The 21,450-nt window shown below is 36.0% G+C and overlaps 1 protein-coding gene across 5 annotated transcripts in view; it reads left to right on the top strand.

Moving 5' to 3' along the window:
• Positions 1 to 21,450, top strand: part of TLK2 (tousled like kinase 2) — a 166,555-nt gene that overhangs the window by 37,860 nt on the left and 107,245 nt on the right. For 4 of the 5 annotated variants that reach the window (XM_037807887.1, XM_037807886.1, XM_037807884.1 and 1 more), the window contains exons 3-7: positions 1,051 to 1,122; positions 3,016 to 3,085; positions 4,051 to 4,094; positions 4,828 to 4,923; positions 16,353 to 16,520. In XM_037807887.1, coding sequence (XP_037663815.1) covers positions 1,051 to 1,122; positions 3,016 to 3,085; positions 4,051 to 4,094; positions 4,828 to 4,923; positions 16,353 to 16,520 — 450 coding nt within the window. The remainder of the gene's footprint in view (positions 1 to 1,050; positions 1,123 to 3,015; positions 3,086 to 4,050; positions 4,095 to 4,827; positions 4,924 to 16,352; positions 16,521 to 21,450) is intronic. The other variant, XM_037807885.1, reaches the window with a different exon arrangement.

Here is a 21,450-nt window from a genome sequence, read left to right as displayed (position 1 = left end):
TTCCAAAATCTTGATTTGTGTGTTTGGAGCTGGATTCTCCATATCATCTGGTTTTATCATATGCATTAAGATTTTCTTTTGTTTTTGGCTTCTTGGCATTTGTTTTGCTTGATAGGGTTCTTAAAAGATATCGGTCTAATTTTTCAGAGACACAGCTTGGTGACGTGCACTTTCTCTAGGTAACCAGCAGATGGCGTCTGTGAGCCACCTGTATCCCTCCAGTCAGTAGTGTGGGGAAATGATTTTTGTATGTTCAGTTGGAGAACTCAGCCTGGGCACGCCGCTGGACTTGCCCGCCCTGAATGTGGGGCGCACGCACGGGTGGTCAGGGAGGAGGGGCAGCTCTCTCTCGGTGTCCCATAAACTACCAGACTTGGCGTAGCACCTCTGGGTTCTCTGAGAGGATCCCCCCTCCCAGCCGCGATCCTCCCTCAGCCGAGAGAAAATGCCATGCTACGTCATCAGTGTGCGCCTTCCCTCTAGGGAAGCCCTGGGCCGCTTGGCTGTGCCGCGGGGCTCTCAGCTCACCTCAGAATGCGGATTGTGTGAGGCCGTCTCCACTGCAACTCCTTGTGGGCTGAGAGCAGCCGAGGTTTTCTCCACAGAGAGCGAGCGAGAGACAGAATATTTCCCCCGATTCTCCCAAGGTCAGCTGTCACCAAAAGCCTCTGTCTGCTTGTTGAGGATTTGCTGTCTGTATTGAGCTGTTATCAGTAAAACCTCACTTGGGGCTGGGCTGAGAAAGTGCACGGCGCGGCTTCCGTGAGGGAGGGGCTCCCGGCTCTAGGTTCTCGGCTCTCAGCTAAGGTCCGCAATTTTACTTACAGATTTTATGCTTTGATCTCGGGCATTCCTCCCAGTTCATGTCAGTGGATGTTGAGTGTACAGTCACATTTGTCTCCCCACTACCATTCCAGGTTATTTACTGGTTTTTTGTTCATTTATGAATTGTTCTGGGGGAGACTAGGTCTTCCACCTCTTTCTATGCCGCCATCTTCCCAGAATCCCCCTACTTACAGTTTCTTTTGATTCATTTTATTTTCTTTCCAGGGGCCACTCAATAGCGAGTCTTCCAACCAGAGCTTGTGCAGCGTGGGGTCCTTGAGTGATAAAGAGGTAGAGGTAAGAAACCACATTTTTTACAAGACTTTTCATATTCCCACAGTTTCAGTTTGGGTTTAAAAGATAGCACTGCATAACTCCAAGGGGCACTATTATAGTTTGTGTGAATGTCTTCTTTTTGAGTTGTGTGCTCTTTACAGCTGTGCCAGCTGTGCAACTGTGCTGTGACCCTCTTCCGATTTGCTAATGCTGCCAGAATGTAAAACACCAGAAATGGATTGGCTTTTATAAAGGGGGTTTATTTGGTTACACAGTTACAGTCTTAAGGCCATGAAGTGTTCAAGGTAATGTATCAGCAGTTGGGTACCTTCACTGGAGGATGGCCGCTGGTGTCCGGAAAACCTCTGTTAGCTGGGAAGGCATGTGGCTGGCATCTCCTCCGGAGTTCTGGTTTCAAAATGGCTTTCTCCCAAGATGTTCCTTTCTAGGCTGCAGCTCCTCTTCAAAATGTCACTCTCAGTTGCTCGTGGGGCATTTATCCTCTCTTAGCTTCTCAGGAGCAAAAGACTGCTTTCAAGGCCATCTACAAAATGTCTTCGTAAGCTGCAGCTCTTCTCTCAGCTCCTGTGCGTTCTTCAAAGTGTCCCTCTTGTCTGTAGCAAGCTTGCTCCTTCTGTCTGAGCTTATATAGTGCTCTAGTAAACTAATCAAGGCCCACAGTGAATAGGCAGGGCCACACCTCCGTGGAAATTACCTAATCAGAGTTATCACCTACAGTTGTGTGGGTCGCATCTCCATGGAAACAGTCCAGAATTGCAGTCTAATCAACACTAATACATCTGCCCACACAAGATTGCATCAAAGATAATGACATTTTGGGGGACATAATACATTCAAACTGGCACAGACCCTAATGGGTTTTTGTTATAATCATGTATGTATGCATGTTATCTTTGTATGTGTGTGTGCGTGTAGTTGCCATTAATAAAGGGCAAAATTTTGCAGTTTTAGTTGAATTACTTTGGGTGCCCTTGAATTTTAACACTTGTCAGTAGTTCAGTAGAGAGGGTCATTGTAGCCTGGCTGACTTTAATAATAGAATGTGAAGGTGTTTTTGTTTTCTGCTTAAATGGAAGATGAGATTTGTTTATTAGGCAAGTAACCTTAGCTGCATAGGTATGGGTCTAAATCTCTAACCACCACCTTTGAACTTAGATAACACTTTCAGGAAATTAGAGCCAGTTGATGGATTATGCTGCTCTTTTCTTTTTGGGGATTTGGCTTAAGCCCATGTATTATTTTGGTCTCTCAAACCAAGATGGATGTCTATATAGACTGTTGAAAACTAAAAAAAAATTCTCATAGGTGTTAGTATCTCTTCATTGAGAATGGGTTGATGTTGATAAGGCTTCAAAAGAGGATAGCACGATAAGTTTTATGAACAGGATTGAAGGTGAAAAAGAAACTAAAATCATCAGGGACATGACAGAATTTTAGACTTTTTACTTGAGACCATTAATCTGTTATATTCAGAAATAAATAATTATAAAATTATTAATCTGTTACTTGATAAGCAACAGTGGTTGAAAGGTCAAACTTTTTATAAGTCTTCTCTCTTAACCTTTTAAGTAGTAGAAATATTTAAACAGTTATCTGAGAGCATACTATATGCTAGATATTTGTACTGCATTTGTGCTTTATAAATATTTAAGCCTGTGCAGCAACCATGACTTACAGATGAGAAAATGGAAGCTCTGGTATTTTAAGCAGTTTGCCTAAATACGTAGATGGTTTGGTTCCACACTTCATGTTCTTTCTGTGTCTCTGTTTTACAAGCAGGACACTTATTTAGGTTTTGTCCTTTATATAGTTGATTTTTTTTACCTACTCACTGTTGTCCTTAATGGGAAAATTTACTGAATTGCTAATTGTGACATATATGGTATTTAACAGACTCCTGAGAAAAAGCAGAATGACCAGCGAAACCGGAAAAGAAAAGCTGAACCATATGAAACTAGCCAAGGTAGTAATAATTTCACACCAATAAAAATACTAAATTCTCATGTTGTTAGAATTTTCTCACTCACACTAAATAATTCATTTGTATATAGGGATCCCTAACAAGGAGATTTGTGTATCTTAAGGGAATATCAGGCTGTTTATTTACAGACCTGTCATTTGATATACACCTGACAAAACAGTGTCAGTTCTTTGGGGACTCTTTGTTTTCCGTGTTGTAAATTAATGATCTCACCACAGATTTTTCTTCAGATTAAGTATGTATTATACCGAAAAGAGGTTACATTGGAGTTTTAACTATGTCTTGCATTAGATCAGTGATTGTTTATGAGGGACAGGCAGAAATTGTTTCATTTACATTGCCTCACCTCCTACTGTTCTTCAGTGGCAATTGATTAGTTAAATTTTGGAGCCCATTGGAAAAAATCTCTAAATATGAAGGTTACATTGCCAAATATCTTTAAATAATCAAAGAAAGAATAAATGGTTTGGCTTGTTCCTTATTTCTCGTCTACCTTTCTGGGAATAAGTTCTCCCAAAGTGACAAGGTCACATAAAGTTCTGTGTAAAATCAAAGGAATTTTTAAATTCTGATGAGGTTTTTTTTTTTTTCTTTCTTTAACTCTCATTTCTTTTAGATGTTAAAGGAATTGGTGGAGGAGTTGATTATAAATTAGTTATTTTTATTTTGATTCACAGTTTTGGCATAAATTTTGCTAGTGTATTGAATAGTAAAGGAAAACAAGCTGTGAAAAATTCTTCCTTTTGCTTTTTATTCATTCTTTTATTATATGGAGGAAACTGCCTGTGCTCTTAGGGTTACAGGTATTTTGGCTTATTTGTTAAAAGCAAAAGCTGACACTTGACTTGATAGCAACATATGCAGTTATTGAATATATACTGCATTTAGTAAATGATGATTTGCATGTATATTGGAAAAATTGTACTTAACTTTGGTTTCATTTTCAGGGAAAGGCACTCCTAGGGGACATAAAATTAGTGATTACTTTGAGGTAAGTTAAATTTTTTGGGAAAAGAAATGTCTCCAATGTCTTTTTTTTTTGTAACTTATATCCTTGAGTTCTTCGTTTAAGACTTTAGGAAGAAATATTTTGCCTTTCCTGTGCTCTCTTACACTTTCTTTCTCTCCTTGTCAATCTAATTCTGTCGCATTTCTCAGTAAGAGGAAACTGCTGCTGACTTCCTGAATTTAAATTTATTTTGTGTCTTGTCTGTGATGATATAAGAATTCACAAATGAGGTGATTTTTTCCCTTGGCCAGACTGGGTTTTGTGTCTTATAAAGATTGAGGTGGAATGACTTGGGTTCTTTTGTCCTGTTCCTTTACTTCAGTGGAATATGTAGTGAGTTTGCTTGACCCATCGTTAGTGGTTACTAAAGAAGACACTAACATCTACTGTACCACTGTATTCCTGCTTCGTGTATTTTAAGACAAGAACGGAAAACATTCTTCTCTCATGTCCTTTCAAAACTATGTGTACCTTCAGCTTTCTAGCCGTGTTTTCTTTGTATCTTGGTACATTTCTGCTGGAGCTGCTTCTTAACAGTCTTGTTGAAAAGATAGCAAAATGTGACCTACATGGCATTTTCTCTCTAGAATAAGATGTATTGACATAAGGGGGCCTTATGTAATTAAGACCTGTTTTTGTGTTAATCTTTTACTCTCCTTATCTGAAGCATAGTACTGTTTTGAATTATTCATATCCGTTTTTCCCTGTTGGCCAGTTTGCTGGGGGAAGCGGGCCAGGAACCAGCCCTGGCAGAAGTGTTCCACCAGTTGCACGATCCTCACCGCAACATTCCTTATCCAATCCCTTACCGGTAAGCATTCACGTGGAGAAATTTGACGCCTGTTGTAGGAGACAAGAAGACCAGGAACACTCAAGCAGTTCTCTTCAATTAATTACCCACTGGGGGTGAGGCCTTAGGAAGAATAGTTCATAGCATTAACTGAATTCCTCACTTAGATTCAAATCTAAAACAGTAAAATTAACTTTTTACAAGCGCTAACCCTATTCTCTCAGTATAATTGCCTCTAAGGCTGAAGCTCAATATTCTCTCAAGAAAATGATTTCCAATCCAAACATTAGGGTTTTTTAAAACCCTAGTCAATTTACATGTTCCTATAACTTATTTTATTTATTTATTTTTTTAAGTTTGGTCAGCTTATATTTGAATTATCTTTAGGACATACTCAGTGATGTAGCAGTAGAGTAGTTAATGCTGTACAGATTTGAAATAGGTTTGTGAACAGCCTATATGTGAGATCTGAAGATCTTAAAATATTTAGCTAATTTAATGATATTCAGTTAGGGCAGTTTTGCTCCCCAGGAAATATTTGGCAATGTCTGGAGTCATTTTTGGCTGTTATAATAGGGGTGAAAAGGAGGGGAAGGCAGATGATATTGACATTTGGGGGTAGAGGCCAAGGATGCTGCTAAATATCGTACAGTGTACAGGACAGTCCTTCACAGCAAAGAATCATCTGGTACAAATGTCAGTAATGGCTGAGGTTGAGAAACCCTGAACTAGCCAGTGTAGTATTTTGTGTGAATTTGCCAAGTGTCTTTGGTTTTAATTTGTTGCTACATTACAAGACCTCTTTGAAACCCACTAATGCCTCAGGTATTGCTGTGGGATACTTGAATACAGAGGGTCTCTGGGATCAAGTCAAATTGATCAAAGCAAAAGGGTGCTCTGCAGTATTTTGAAGGAACTGCAAAGAGGTCTCTATTTGGTCAGGAAAGTTATTTTTCTCTGCCTTAGCAGTGTTGGAAATACTGTTCTTAAGTGATTTAAACTTCTGTATATTAAAAGTTACTTTAAAATATACTTACCCCTTTCTTGTTTCATAAGAACATGTATTCATTAAGGTGATTGTAATTATTGAAGCACTTAGGAAAATGTATCTGACTGGAAAGTTTTTGCTATTATTTTTTCATCCTTGCCATACTATAAAATGTTCAAAGTGTTTGATGTCTCGATCTGTTTTGGTAGGTTGAATTTTGTTAGATAAGTGTCAAGGAGGCCCATGTCTTGATTTTTATGAAGTTTTAAACCATTTAAAGCTTACAAAGGAGATTTCAGAATTATCTACTTAGGATAAATATGTTTTTCAGAATTTCTCAATGTTGTTTATCACTCTTTCTGAAATTTTTTTTTACTGCAAATTTTATTGTTAAGTATTCACACACAGTTTAATTCATCCAAAGTATACAGTCATTGACTCACAGTATCATCACTTAGTTGTGCAGTCATCACCACAATGAATTTTAGAATGTCTTCATTACTTCAAAAAGAGAAATAACAAATAGACGTAAAAAAGAAAACCCAAATCACCCCATACCTCTTAGCCCCTCCTACTGTTGACCCCTAGTATTGGTGTGGTAACTTTGTTACTGTTGATGAAAGAATATTAAGATATTAATTGTTAACTGTAGTCTGTAGTTTTCAATAGGTACTTTTTCCCCATATACCACTCTATTATTAACTCTTTGTACAAGTGTCATACATTTGTTCTAATTCATGAAAGAACCTATTTATATTTGTAGTGTTGCTCATAGACATCGTCAGCCACAAGGTTCACTATTGTAAGTTCCATATTTTAACCTCTAGCTTTCCTTCTGGTGACATACATGACTCTAAACAACCCCTTTCAACTATATTCACAAACAGTTCAGCACTATTGTTACAATCCCAGTAATGAGCTGCTGTCAACCTCTATCTGTTTCCAAACATTTATGTTCAACTTTGTTAAAAATTCTGTACATTCCTGAAATATCATTTGATTTGGTTTTTAATATTGACCACCCATCTATTGTGTGTCAGTTTACATTGAGTCTTATCTAAAGAACAAAAGAGATGTTCTCAGTGATCTGTAGGTATTTCTGCTAGGTATATGAATATGGGCCTCATCTTCACTATGCACATTTGTTAAGTATTGGAACAGTAATTAAACCTTAATTTCTTTTTTCCATTGCACTGAGGAGCTCTTGATCATTACTGAGCTTAGATTCTATAGTTCATTATTATAATCACTATTTTGTGTAAGCCCTCAATTCCCTTGCCCTACTCTCTCTCTTATCATACTTGCTTGAGAAAAATCCAGCCCTGGTTAAATCTAATTCTCTACCCTTTCCTTGCCTTAGCAACTCAGTGTGACTGGAGATAAACCCACATGCACACACACACACACACACACACACACACCCATGTTGACTGATCTCACTTAAATTCATGACCACTAACTTCAAGTGCACGCCTAGCTGCCAGCCAGTCCTACATATTAATTAGTTCCCTTTCCTCAGTTCCCCTTCCTAGATGATTATTTCATACTTTTTTCTTCTCCTGGAAGCCTCCAGTAAAACCTCCTCCCCTCTACTATCTCAACTGATGGCCTTGCTTTTTATTTTACTGAGAAAATAGAAGCAATCAGAAGAAAATTTCTACATAGTGCTGCCCCAAACTACCAAGCTAATTGCAGTAGTATCCATGTGCTCTTGTCTTTTAGGATGGATGAACTTGCTAGCCCTTTACTTGAGCACTTTAGCTCCCTGGTAATTGTCTGTACTCCTTACTTGACATTCCTACTTATATATCTAATAGACAGCTTGAATTTTACCATATGTTCAGAAAGGAACTCTTCATCCTCCTTCACTACCAACAACAAGATCAATAACAACAAAAACCATGTTCTTCCTGCAGTCTGCCCTGTCATGGTAAATGACAGTTTCTTCCTTCCAGTTTTTCAGACCAAAAACTTCATGCTCTCAGTCTAATCCACTGGTAAATCCTGGTTCTTTTACTTTAAAATGTATCAGAATCCAGCCACTTTTCTCCTCCCCTTGTTTGCATCATCAACCTCCAAAGTGGTCTCCTGTTTCTGTTCTTTCTCCACCTATTCCCAGTATAGTAGCCAGAGCCATTCTGTTAAAAAGCTAAGGCAGATTCTGGCATTCTTCTCAAAACCGTTCTCTGAGTTCCTATGCTAAAATCCTTACAAGACCTGAAGTCCCCTATGTGATCTCTGCTCCCTTCTCCCACCCCCTTCCTGACTCTGATGACATCTATTGCTCTCCCTTTCCTTCATGCCACTCCAGCCACATTACCTCCTTGGAGTTCCTTCAAAACACTGCAAAGTACCTTTTGCTTTAAGGCCTTTGTCCTTGCTGTTCCATCTTCCAGGAACATTCTTTTCCCAGATAACAGCATGACCTGCAATCTCTTCATCAGGTTATTGCTCAGAAATTACCTTATCAGAGAGGTCTCCCTTGGCCAACTTTTCTAAAATAGTAGTCCCTCATTCCTTATCACTCTTTCCCTAATCCTGCATTATTTTAATTATAAATTAACACCTCCTGGCACATGTGTGTGTGTGTGTGTGTGTGTGTATATGTGTGTGTGTGTGTATTTAATTTTAATACCTGTTCAAAATTTTTTATTGATTCATATTTGTATATTACAGGGGTATACTTACCATGTAAAGTGTAATTATTTTAACAGATTTTATATATAAGTCTACAGCTTAATAAATTTTTGAAAACTTGAGGATAGTACAATAAACAAAATACTGCCAGCCCTGCAGAAGTCCCCCTGTGATCCCTTCCAGTCATTAACTCACTCTTTGCTACTAGCAATAGCCACTGTCCTGACTTCTAATAGCATTAATGAGTTATTGTAATTTGTATGAAAGGAGTCATATAGTATGTACTTTTTTTCAGCGTTATTTGTATGAGAGTCATCCATATTATTGTGTTGTAAATCACTCATTGCCTTTGCTGTGTGGTATAATTTTAATACATTTTTCATTTAATATATTATTTTAATTTTAAATTATATGATTAATTCATTGTCCATCTTTTCACGTTAGAATGTTAATCCCATGAGACCACGGCCCTTTTTTTTTTTAAAACCGCTATTTCCTTCTATTTCAGTACTTACCACATAAGGGTATAATTATTTTAACTCATATTACCTGCTTGACATGGAAAAGAAAATGTTCAATTTTTGGTTTGTAGCACCCAAAACGGTTGTTGGCACACAATGAGTGCTCAAAACTGTTTCTTTGAAATAAAGAAAAAAAACAAATGTTCCTAGAAGGAGAAGAATAGATTGGTGAATAATTACTTCAGCCTTTTTTTTCCTCCTTAAGCCATTCTTTGTTATTTTTATTGTCAAATATAAGATACAAAAATGTACATAAAGCAAGAAAATTTTTGATGCAGGAGTTGACCAACTGTAGCCTATGGCCTGTGAGCTGAGAATGACTTTCAGATTTTTAAAGGGTTGTAAAAACAAAGAAGAATATATGACAGAGATGGTATGTGGCCTGCAAAGCCTATAATATTTAATATCTGGCCCTTTACAAAAAAATAGTTTCCAGAAAATCATTATGAAGGTGACATCCATATAAACACCAGTTAGGTCAAGAAGCAAAATATTTCCATTACATTACCCTGGAAATCTATAGGCTCTTCCCTGACACACTCCCTCCCTCAATTTTAGAGGTTACCATTATTCTACTAATTTTTGTGATAATCATTTGCTTTTCCTTATAGTTTGAACATCCATATATGCCTTCATAAGCAAAATAGTTTAGTTTTGCTGTTAAGACAGTTGTTGATTATGGGTGTTGAAATCTTATACATTTTGATTTTAGGCTGTTTCTTTTATCCTTTACTATGAGAGGTGTATTTAAGTCTCATTATGATTGTGTGAGTTGTTTGTTTCCTTGTGTATTTGTATTAGTTTTTGCTTTTTATGTCTTAAGGCTATAGCATTAGGTGCATACAAAATGCAAAATTTTTGATAATGATAATTATATATAATGACAATATATTTGTTGTATTATCCTGGTGAAATAAACTATTGTTATCATGATTATGTGATGCTCTTTCTTGGTACTGCTTTTTTGATTTAAACGTAGTTTATCTGATATTTAATATACTAAATCATTTTTCTTTTGATTAGTATTTTTATAATATAAATATTTCCATTCTTATTCTATCAACTTTTCATTTTATGTTTCGCTATATCTCTTGCAAAATGTATATTTTTTCATCTACTCTAAAAATCTTTCTTTGAACTTCTACATTTAGTCTGTTTGCATTTAATGTAATTGTCATTATACAGATTCAAATATGCCATTATTTATTTGCTTTCTATTTATCCTGCCTGTTTTATGTTATTTTTTTCTTGTTTCTTCTTTTCTTTTCTTTTTTTTTTTTTTTGTTTTATCATTTCATTTTTCCTCCTCTAAACTAGGCACTCTCTGGTATTTCTCATAGATATTACAACATGCACCTGTTGTTTTTTTTAATGAATCTTTAATATACCAAAGTTTGATGGTTAATAGTATCTTTACTCTCCTCCCAAGTAAAATGATCTCAGAACACTAATCCATTTACATTGCTACTGACTTGGTGGTATTGTTGTAGGCTTTTATTTTGCCTTTTTTTTTTTAGACTCTTAAAACATTATAATTGTTTCATACAGTCAGTGCTCATTTAGACTTATCTGTATATTTATGTCTTTCTTTTCTTTCCTTTTTGGCTTCTTAGACCTTCCATTGGGAGTCACTTTCCTTCTGCCTTAAGTACTCCTTTAGTATTCTTTCATTATTTTTTTTTCTGATTTTTTAACTTTATTTATTGAAAAATTTAAAACACAGACAAACAAAAAAAAACCCCACAGCATTTCAAACAAAGCAAAGAATTAAGAAAAACAACCTAAAGTAACTGCTTTACTTCCAATATGTTCCTATCATACCCCAAGAAAATTAATAAACCATAATCAAACCAAGGCATAGTATTCTTTTAGTGTTTATTTGCTAGGAGTAAATACTCTAGGTTTTTTTTTTTTTCCCCAGAAATATGAATATCTTGTTTTTATTTCTGAAAGATAGTTTTGCTGTGTGCTTTTCTAGATGGGCATTTTTTTCTTTTAGTACAATTGAAACTTAGAAATCAGCTTTCATTTACCTGTTGTTTTTCCTTGGCTACTTTTAAAATCTCTGGTACTGCTATTTACTATGATGTGTCTTTATTTTTTCTGCTTAGGGTAGGTTGGGCTTCTGGAATCTGTGGATTGGTGCCTTTCACCTGTTAGCCATTGTCTCTTCAAATATTGTCTCTGTCCTGTTCTCTTTTTTCTCCCCTTATGAAATTTCAATTAAACATATGTTAGACCACCTATCTCTCTTTATTGCTATACCTCTAAACTTTTTCTTTTTTTTCTTTTCTTTCTTTTTTTTTTTGGTTTGTTTTCTTTGTTTTTGTTTTTGTTTTTTGCATTTTCTTTGTGGCTCTAAATGCTCCATTCTGGATTGTTTCTTCTTGCCTGTCTTTCAGTTCCCAAATTCTCTGTTTAGTTGTGTCTAATTTGCTGTTAACCCCACTGAATTCTTAATTTTAGTTATTGTATTTTTAATTTTTATTTGGTTCTTTTTCAACTCAGCCAGCCCACTTTTATGTGTATTTTTGTTGTTGTAGTTTATTTCTTTTTTAGTTTTATGTTCTCTGCCAGATATTTTAAAGCCTATCTTTCTTTTTTATTACACCTGGTAGACATAGTTGTTTTATAATCTGTTACAAAATTATGTTATGTTATTAAAGTTACGGTAATTATGTTATCTGGAGTTTTTGTGAGTCTGTTCCTCCTGCCTCTTGTTTCTCCTAGTTGCTCATGGCTTTATTTCTTTTATGTTTCAGTATTTTTGGCTATGTGCTGCTCATTGATTTTGAAACATTGTGAAGTTTCTTTGAGGGCTAGGATGAAGGTGCATTCCTCCAAGGAGAATTTTTGTTTGCTTCAACCAAATGCCTAGAGATTCTGTCACTCCATTACTATTTTAAACTACTAAATCCATGGCTTGCATTTTGTTTGTTTTAACCACCCAAGCAATATTGATTTATATCATGTCATCATTTTTCAGGAGAATATCCCCCTACCCTACCCTGATCTGCCAAGGCAACTTCCTTGTAGCCTCTTGGGAGTCAAGGCTAGTTTTCTTCTGGTTTATCCTTTCCTTCAAGGTGTAGCTCTTTGGAGGCCTAGGTTGTAGTGTGAAGGGTTTCCTTTTGAACCCTCTACCGTGGGTGTGCCTTGGCCTTTGAATCTATCCCTTTGTCACCGTGGTGCCTTAGAAATGGACATTGAAGATCTGCAGGTGCCTTTAGAGCAAATGTGACTTTGGGCTTCTTTTATCTATTTTGTATTTCTAATTTTTCTTAGATTTTGCCCTGACAGATCTATCTTATCAACTCTTTGATGCTTTCAGTATCTTTTTTTGTATTTTATCCTGTGTTTATAGTTTTTTCCCCAAACAGAAGTTTCGTTCAAATATCCTGACCTGCTGTATTTCCAGAAATACTTAGCAGTCTTTCAACCCCTGGCAAATATTTATTGAATTCATGGCAGAATGAATAATTTTAGTATTGCAGTATTATTCTACTGGCTTAATTTTAACTTAAGAGATAACATCCTCCCATGAAGAGAGAATATTGTTATGAATGGGTATCACAAGTGTTCTAGAGCCTGAATGTAAACTGTTGCATTTGGTGTGGTGGGAGAATTGTTCTCATGAAACTCTGCTCATAGATTCACAGACTAAATTCCTTTGTCAAGATAATTTTGGTGAGTTTATTTTATTTTCTAAAATGAAAATGTTAAATGGTTTTTCCTGATAAAGGGGATACATGCTGATTATGAGAGTTCAACAATTAAAAAGTGGCAAACTAGAAAAGCCCCCTTCAGAAAACTGTCAAAGACTTTTGTGAGCAAATATTTCTAGGCTTTTTCTGATATGTACACGTGTATTCATATAATAAATTTCCTCATTTACATGATGTTAGTTTATTTAACCAAATTCCTATAAACATTTTTGTATTCTATAATGAATGTCCTTGTACATAAATCTGTAGTTTGAATTTTTTTCCTTTAGATAAATTCCCAAAGTGTAATTCTTGAATCAAAGAGTATGGTCATTTTAAAATGTCATCACATAAATTGGTAGAAGGTTATAAGCAGTTTGGAAGTGCCAGTTTCTGTATACTCTGCTAATAGCGAGTTTTATTCATTGTGTTCTTTGCTAGTATATTAGGAGGAAAATACCTTGTTTTAACTAGCATTTCTTCATTACTGATATTAAACATCTTTTTTTAAACTTTATCGAAAAATTAAAAAAAAAAAAATGATTACAAACTAAACAAAGGAATATGGAAAATAAATGACCTGAAATAACTGCATTGCTTCCAACATGTTCCTACCATACCCCAAGAAAATTAACAAACCATAACCAAAGGAATAAGTAAAACAAATAACCTAAAATAACTACATTGCTTCCAACATGTTCCTGTCATACCCCCCCAAAATTAACAAACTGTAGTTGCTCTGAGCATTCCCATAACATTAAGATTACCCTCCATAGCTTATCTGTTTTTATTAGATTATCATTCCTCTTCACTAGTTGTGTCTATTGGTAGGTCCCCTACATTCTACAATATAAAACATTTACTTTACATTTTTCACAGAGTTCACATTACTGGTAACATATAATATCTCTCTTTTTTTGTCCCTGACTTATCTTATTTAGCATTATGTTAGCAGCATTATGTTCATCCATGTTGTCATATGTTTCAAGACCTTGTTCCTTCTTACTGCCATGTACTATTCTGTCATGTGTATATATCACATTTTGTTTATCCACTCATTGTTGAAAGACATTTGGATTGTTTCCATTTCTTAGCAATTGTGAATAATGCTACTATGAACATCGGTGTGCAAATATCTTTTCTTGTCACTGCTTTCAGATCTTTTGGGTATATACCGAGAAGTGAAATTGCTGGATCGAAGGGTAACTCGATATCTAGTTTTCTTAGGAACCACCAGATGGTCTTCCAGAGTGGCTATACCATTATACAGTCCCACCAACAGTGGATAAGAGTTCCAATTTCTCCACATCCTCTCCAGCATTTGTAGTTTCCTATTTGTTTAATGGCAGCCATTCTAATTGGTGTGAGATGATATCTCATTGGGGTCTTAATTTGCATTTCCCTAATAGCTAGTGAAGATGAGCATTTTTCCATGTGTTTTTTGGCCATTTGTATTTCCTCTTCAGTGGAATGTTTTTTCATATATTTTGCCCATTTTATAATTGGGTTTTTACTATTGTCATTAAGTTGTAGTATTTCTTTATGTATGCAGGATATCAGTCTTTTATTAGATACATGGTTTCCAGATATTTTTTCCCATTGAGTTGGCTGCCTCTTTACCTTTTTGACAAATTCTTTTGAGGTACACTACGTCTTGTCATATGTTTAATGGCCTTTTGGATTTTTCTTTTAATACTTGTTCTGATTTTTGCCTATTTCTCTGTTGGACTAATTGCTTTTTCTTACTGATGGGTAGAAGTACATCATTTATTAAGATTGTCAACTCATTGTCATTTATATTATGAATATTTTTGCCTAGTTGTAATTTTGTCTTCTAACTTATATTGACTTTTACCATTCTGAAGTCAGAAATTTTGGTGTCACGTTTATCAGTGTTTTTCTTTAGGACATATGGGTTTTATGTTATTCTTAGATGTTCCTGTTGGTTTATGTTTTAATGTCATGTTTAAAAAGCCCTATAACTAGAAGGCTATGAAAACATGATTATTTTCTTTTTTTTTATCTGATATAAGATAGAAATCCACTTTTTAGCTTTTTTCTGAGTTATGGAAATATCACCACCTTTGGAATAAATTTTCACGAATTTGAAATGTATCTTAGTAACATGTTACATGTCCAAATGTATATGGTTGTGTTTCTGTCTTTGCTATTCTGTCTGCTCCTGTTCTAGCATTGTACTGTTTTAATGTAGCTTTGTGGTGTATTTGCTATCTGGTCAAGTTTCCTGGTATTTATCAAAAATGATGTGGCTAATTTTGATTATTTTTCCAAATGAACCTCAGAATTAATTTGTGAGGTTCCAAAAAAAAAAAAACCTGCAAAAGAGAGTGAGTGAAAACCTAAATGACCACTACCATCACAACATTTCCCCTTGCAAGAACCAAATCAAACAAAAAAAAACCTAAAAACCCCAGTCATTGGGTTTTTAAGAAAGCTGGTGTCTTACAATTTGAGTACAGGAACATGGTATGTATCACCATTTAATTTAGGCCATCCTTTATGGCCTTCAATGAAGTTGTATAGTTTTTCTTCATACGTACCTTGCATATTTCTTAAGTTTATTCCCAAGTGTTTTGCAGTGTTTTATTTTGAATCTGCTTTTTCTTCCATTACATGTTCTAACTGATTATGTAATCAATTTTTGGCATATGGGGAAGTTATGGATTCTTTTGTATTTGGCCATCTTACTGAACTCTTACTTGTTGTAGTAGTTTTTCAGTTGATTTGCTTGGTTTCCTCTGTGAATAGTTATATCATCCAAAAATGACACGTTTTATCTTCTACTTTCTATACCTCCTTCTTTTTTCCTTATCACATTGGCTAAAAATTCTATAATATTGAATAATTATGGTGTTAATGTAGTATACTGGTCTGGTTCCTAATTTTAATGAAAAGGTCTTCATTTTGCACCATTAATTATGACATTTTTGTTGATTTCTAACCAGAAAATGCTCTTGATTTATAAAGATGGATATTTCCAGTTTCTTAAGAATTGCCCAGCAATGTGCAAATCCCTTTTTGGCACCTATAGGAAAGATTTATGATCTGCCCCTACAGTGTTAATATAATGAAATACATTATTATATTTGCTGATAATGAATCACCCCTATAGTTCTGGAATAAACCATACATGATTGTGGTATATTAATTATTCTTTTTGTGCAATATGGAACTTGTTTTGCTTGTATTTATTTTAGATTTTTCATTTAAGTATACTGTAGTAAGCTCTGACTATAAAGTCATAGGACAAATGTCTTAATCTTCATTTACGTGTAGGATAGAAATAACATTTCCTGTGTAGAATTGAAGGTATCGTGAAGTTGGCTTATTGAACTCTACACAGCAATCTGTAAATTTAGTTACGTAAATGTAAAATTATTAAAGGGAGATTGAATAAAATATTACCCAGGTTTATAGATAGGTTACTATCCAGTGATAATGTAATGTTCTCCATAATTGTTTTCAGTGAGGATTTTTTTTTAATAATTTATTTTGTATTTGACAACTGTGTTTAATCTTTTGGCAACACCCAGATTATCTTTCTTATGTAATTTATGTATTTTATTTAATATTTTCCAGAGGCGAGTAGAGCAGCCCCTTTATGGTTTAGATGGCAGTGCTGCAAAGGAGGCATCGGAGGAGCAATCTGCTCTGCCAACCTTAATGTCAGTGATGTTAGCAAAACCTCGTCTTGATACGGAGCAGTTGGCACAAAGGGGAGCTGGCCTCTGCTTCACTTTTGTTTCAGTGAGTACTAAGACCAACTTTATGCAGATCCTTGTTAACCTGGAACTCTCTGATTGTTTTAGATTAATTATTTGTTAGAGAGATGGTGACATTTCCAATTCTGTATCACTTTTTTTTTTTTTATAAATTTATATTGAGCCTTTTAATTTACAATATGAGGTAAAAGGAAAGTCAGTTCTCCTTAACCAATATTTTACACAGCTGTAGTAAAATATTTTAGACTTTAGGGATTTGTAAGGGAATACATTTCTCAAAAGTTGGAGACCAAGTAAACAAGCTTTACTTAACTCTTTGAGTTTTCCACTTGACTCTTCCCTTACACACAGTAGCCACCGTCTCTAAATTAGTTACATAAATTTCTTCAAGGCCAAGTTTTATTGTCACTGATATCTTTATTTAGATTTGAAGCACTGATATTTCAATCAGTATCAGCTAATTCCACTTCAAAAATAAGTTTCGCTTCTGGTGGAATTTTGGAATCAGGCTGTTCTTTCTTTCCGTAAACCCATCTTAGTTCAACCTGCAATTGGCCCTTTTCTCCTTTACTCCTAGTCAAGATTGCTTCATCTCCTCTGATGACTTTGCCTCTCCAACCTTAAAACTTAAGGGTTTGGCATTTTTCTTCTTTGAACTTGTTTGAATATTAGTATCAAAAAAGTCCCATCCTGTAGTGTTCCTGTGTACCAGCAGTGAACAGCATCTCCCTTTTTGGGAAAGTTAGTTTTCTCTCCCTTTTTAAGAAGAGATTTTATTTATTTTGGTGGACCCTCGTCCAGAATCTCTTCAGACTTGGTTTCTTTGGGTTTGTCTTCATTAAGCTTCACATTTTTCACCTGCTGTGACACTTTACTTATATTTTTGGTACCTTTGAAACACTTTCAGAAAGATGGTTATAGGCTGTAACCAAATGGTCCTTGTTAGCAGTTTTGGCCACATTTTTCCGTTAAATGCATTTTATTGAGATAAATTCACATACCCTACAGTCATACAAAGTGTATAGTGATTGTTCACAGTATCATCATATAGTTGTGCATTCCTCACCACAATCAATTTTTTGAACATTTTTATTACTCCAAAAAATAAAAGCAAAAATAAGAATAAAAATAAAAGTAAAAAAAATACCCCAAACATCCCATACCCCTTCTTCCCCACTATTATTCATTAACTTTATTCCCACATTTCTCTACTCATCTCTCCATACACTGGATAAAGAGAGCGTGAGCCATAAGGTTTTCACAATCACACAGTCACACCATATAAACTATATAGATATACACTGTCTTCAAGAATCAACGATACTGGATTGCAGTTCAGCAGCTTCAGATATTTCCTTCTAGCTATTCTAATACACTAAAAACTTAAAGGGGATATCTATATAATGCATAAGAGTCACCTCCAGAATGACCTCTCAACTCTATTTGAAATCTCTCAGCAACTGAAACTTTATTTTGCTTCATTTCTCTTCCATCTATGGTCAAGAAGGCTTTCTCAATCCTCCAATGCTGAATCCAGGCTCAACCCTGGGACTCACTTCCCATGTTGCCAGGGAGACCTACAACCCTGGGAGTCATGGCCCACGTAGTGGGGAAGGCAGCAAGTCCAACTGCCAAGTTGGCCGAAAGAGAGAGGCCAATCTGAGCAACAAGAGAGGGTCTCTGGGGGTGATTCTTAGGCACAGTTACAAATAGACTTAGCTTCTCCTTTGCAGTAACAAGCTTCATAAGGGCAAGCCCCAAGATTGAGGGCTTGGCCGGCTAAACTGGTAGTCCCCAATACTTGCAAGAATATCAGGAATTCCCAAGGTGGGGAAGTTTTAATATTTCCACATTTTTTCCCAGTCTCTCAAGGGGACTTTGCAAATACTTTTTATTCTCTGCCCAAATTGCTTCCGTATGTATCAGGGCTTCATACTAATCTAAACAAACCAACCCAATCGCACTCCCTATTCAAGGTTCCATGTAATTATGGTATTTGAGTAAACTAACCATACAGGTTAAATTATATAATGTGCTACAGGAAATATAGATTTTGCACCAAATGAACATCTCTTCCTTTGGCCCCACACAGAAGCCAAAGTTTTAAAACACAGTTAATATCATCCTCTACCCTTTGGTCTGATCTACCCCAGTCTCAACCAAGACCATTTTGTTCATATCTCCAACCAAAGGCTGCTTCTCCTTTTCAGCCTCTTTTAACAGTTGCTTCACGGGGCAGTGCCAACACTCACAGCTGCTGAACTCGGGCTCTTGAGTTTCAAGTGCCAGACAGACACCGGAAGCTCCAAGGACCAGCCAGGTCACACACAAACAGCTCAGCATCTCAGAATTTAGAAATAGCCATTACTGCTCATGAATAATTGTGACTGCTGTAAGAGTTCACAATCTAGAAACCTTTATAATAAGCCTTCCCCTGATAACGCATGCTCCCACATTCAGTTCTCAGAGTTTGCACATTATAGTTAGTCCATATTAGTGAGGCATTATAATGTTTGTTTTTTTGTTTCTGGCTTATTTCACTCAACATACTGTCTTGAAGTCCATTCACCTAATTGCATGCCTCACAACTTCATTCCTTCTTGCCACCACTCAGCATTCCTTTGTAAGTATACACCATAGTTCACCACTCCATTTATCAGTTGATGTTTCCTCCATCCATTACATATCTTGCATACTGCTGCCACAAACACCAATGTGCAAATATCCTCTTGTGTCCCCACTCTCAGTTCCTACAAGTATACACCAGTTAACAGGGTTACAGGACCATATAGCAACCCCACACTCTCAGTTCCTGCAAGTATACACCAGTTAACAAGGTTGCAGGACCGTATAGCAACCCCATACTTAGCTTCCTGTGGAACGACCACACTGCCCTCCAGATGGGCTGCACCATTCTACTTCCCTACCAACAGGGAATAGGTACATCCCTCTCTGCACATTTTCTCCAGCACTTGTATCCCTCTGTTTATTTTTTAAACAGTTAATTCACACACCATATAATCCATCCTAAGAAAACAGTCAGTGATTCTCAGTATACTCACGTGGTTATGCATTTACCACCACAGTCTATATAAGGACATTTCCGTTTCTACGGTAACCAAGAAGAAGAAGAGAAAAAAAATGAGAAATGAAAAAATAGAAGATAGAAGAAAAAATTAAAATAAAGTAAAATACAATGAAAATGTCATACAACAACATCAAGAATCCAATACCACTCCCTTATATCCCCGTCTTATGGACATTTTGCTTTGATATATTGCCTTTGTTACAATTAATGGAAGCATATTATAATATTACTGTTAACTGTAGACTTTAGTTTTCATTGATTGTATTTTTTCCCCTATACCATTTATTTTTCAGCACCTTGCAATTGTAACATTCATTTTGTTCTTCCTCATGTATAAACATTCTTATATTAGTACGTTTATTCACCATCGTTGACCACTCTAGGTTTCACTAAGTTATACAGTCCCAGTCTTTATCTTCTGTCTTCTTCTGGTGTCATACATACCCCTAGTCTTCCAAAATTCTCTCTCCTGTCTTTTCTTATCTGCCTGTAGAGCTCCCTTTAGTATTTCCTGTAGAGCAAGTATCTTGTTCACAAACTTTCTCAATGTCGGTTTATCTGAAAATGTTTTAAACTCTCCCTCATTTTTGAAGGACAGTTTTGCTGGATATAGAATTCTTGGTTGGCAGTTTTTCTCTTTCAGTATCTTAAATGTATCATGCCACTTCCTTCTTGCCTCCTTGGTTTCTGCTGAGAGATCTGCACTTAGTCTTATCAAGCTTCCCCTGTATATAATGGATTGCTTTTCTCTTGCTGCTTTCAGAATTCTCTCTTTGTTTTTGACATTTGATAATCTGATTATTATTTGTCTTGGAGTAGGTCTATTTGGATCTATTCTGTTTGGGGTACGCTGTGCTTTTTAGATCTGGAATTTCACGTCTTACATGAGAGATGGGAAATTTTCAGTGATTATTTGCTCCATTATTGTTTCTTCCCCTTTTCCTTTCTCTTCTTCTGGGACACCTGTGACATATATTTGTGTGCTTCATGTTGTCATTCATTTCCCTGACACGCTGCTCATATTTTTCCATTCTTTTCCCTATCTTTTCTTTCGTCTGTAGTATTTCAGATGTCCCGTCCTGTAGTTCGTGAATCCTTACTTCTCCGTCTTCATATCTGCTGTTGTATGTCTCTGTTGTGTTTTTCATCTCTTCTATTGTGCCTTTGATTCGCCTAAGTTCTGCCATTTGTTTTTTCAAACTTACAAATTCTTTATGGTCACCCAATGTCTTCTTTATGTCCTTCATCTCCTCTGCCACATTTTCCTTCAGCTCATTGATTTGATTTAGTGTATTTTTTTGAACATCTTTAATTAGTTGTTTCAACTCCTGTATTTCATTTGAAGTGAAAATTTGTTCATTTGATTTGGCCATAACTTAGTTTCTCGTAATTTGGCTCTTAATTTTTCGTTGTTTAGGCATCTGATTTCCTTGATTACCCTGAGCCCAGATCTCAGGAGGAGGCTTTATTCAGTAGCAAGTTTCCCTAAGGATGAGCTCCAGAAGATTGTCTGACTTTCCTCTGAGGCCTCTAGATGCTGTCCTCTTCCTATCCTGCCCAGCACATGGCACTTGTCATCCTGCAGCTCCCCACTGGTGTAAAGCAGTGCAGTGCCTTTAATTCTCAGCAGACTCTCTCCCTGCTCAGGACGAGGGTGGTCAGAAGCCAAGCTTAAGTTTTTTCTTTTTTTTCCTCAGGCCCTGGGGTCTAAATTCGCTGACAGAGGTTAGCCACTTGAGCTGGGCACTGCCCATCCTGTTCTTAGGGAAGATATGCTCTTTAGGGAGTTATCTCCTTCACTTGACTTCTTCGTTTGTCTCTCTGATTATCTTAACTTCACCCTTGCCTGGGTCAGTGCTGACAGTTG

Source organism: Choloepus didactylus, chromosome 18 (genome assembly GCF_015220235.1).
Source record: "Choloepus didactylus isolate mChoDid1 chromosome 18, mChoDid1.pri, whole genome shotgun sequence".
Classification (NCBI taxonomy): domain Eukaryota; kingdom Metazoa; phylum Chordata; class Mammalia; order Pilosa; family Megalonychidae; genus Choloepus; species Choloepus didactylus.
The sequence above is the reverse complement of the archived record's forward strand: the minus strand, read 5'-3'. Positions and strand labels throughout refer to the sequence as shown.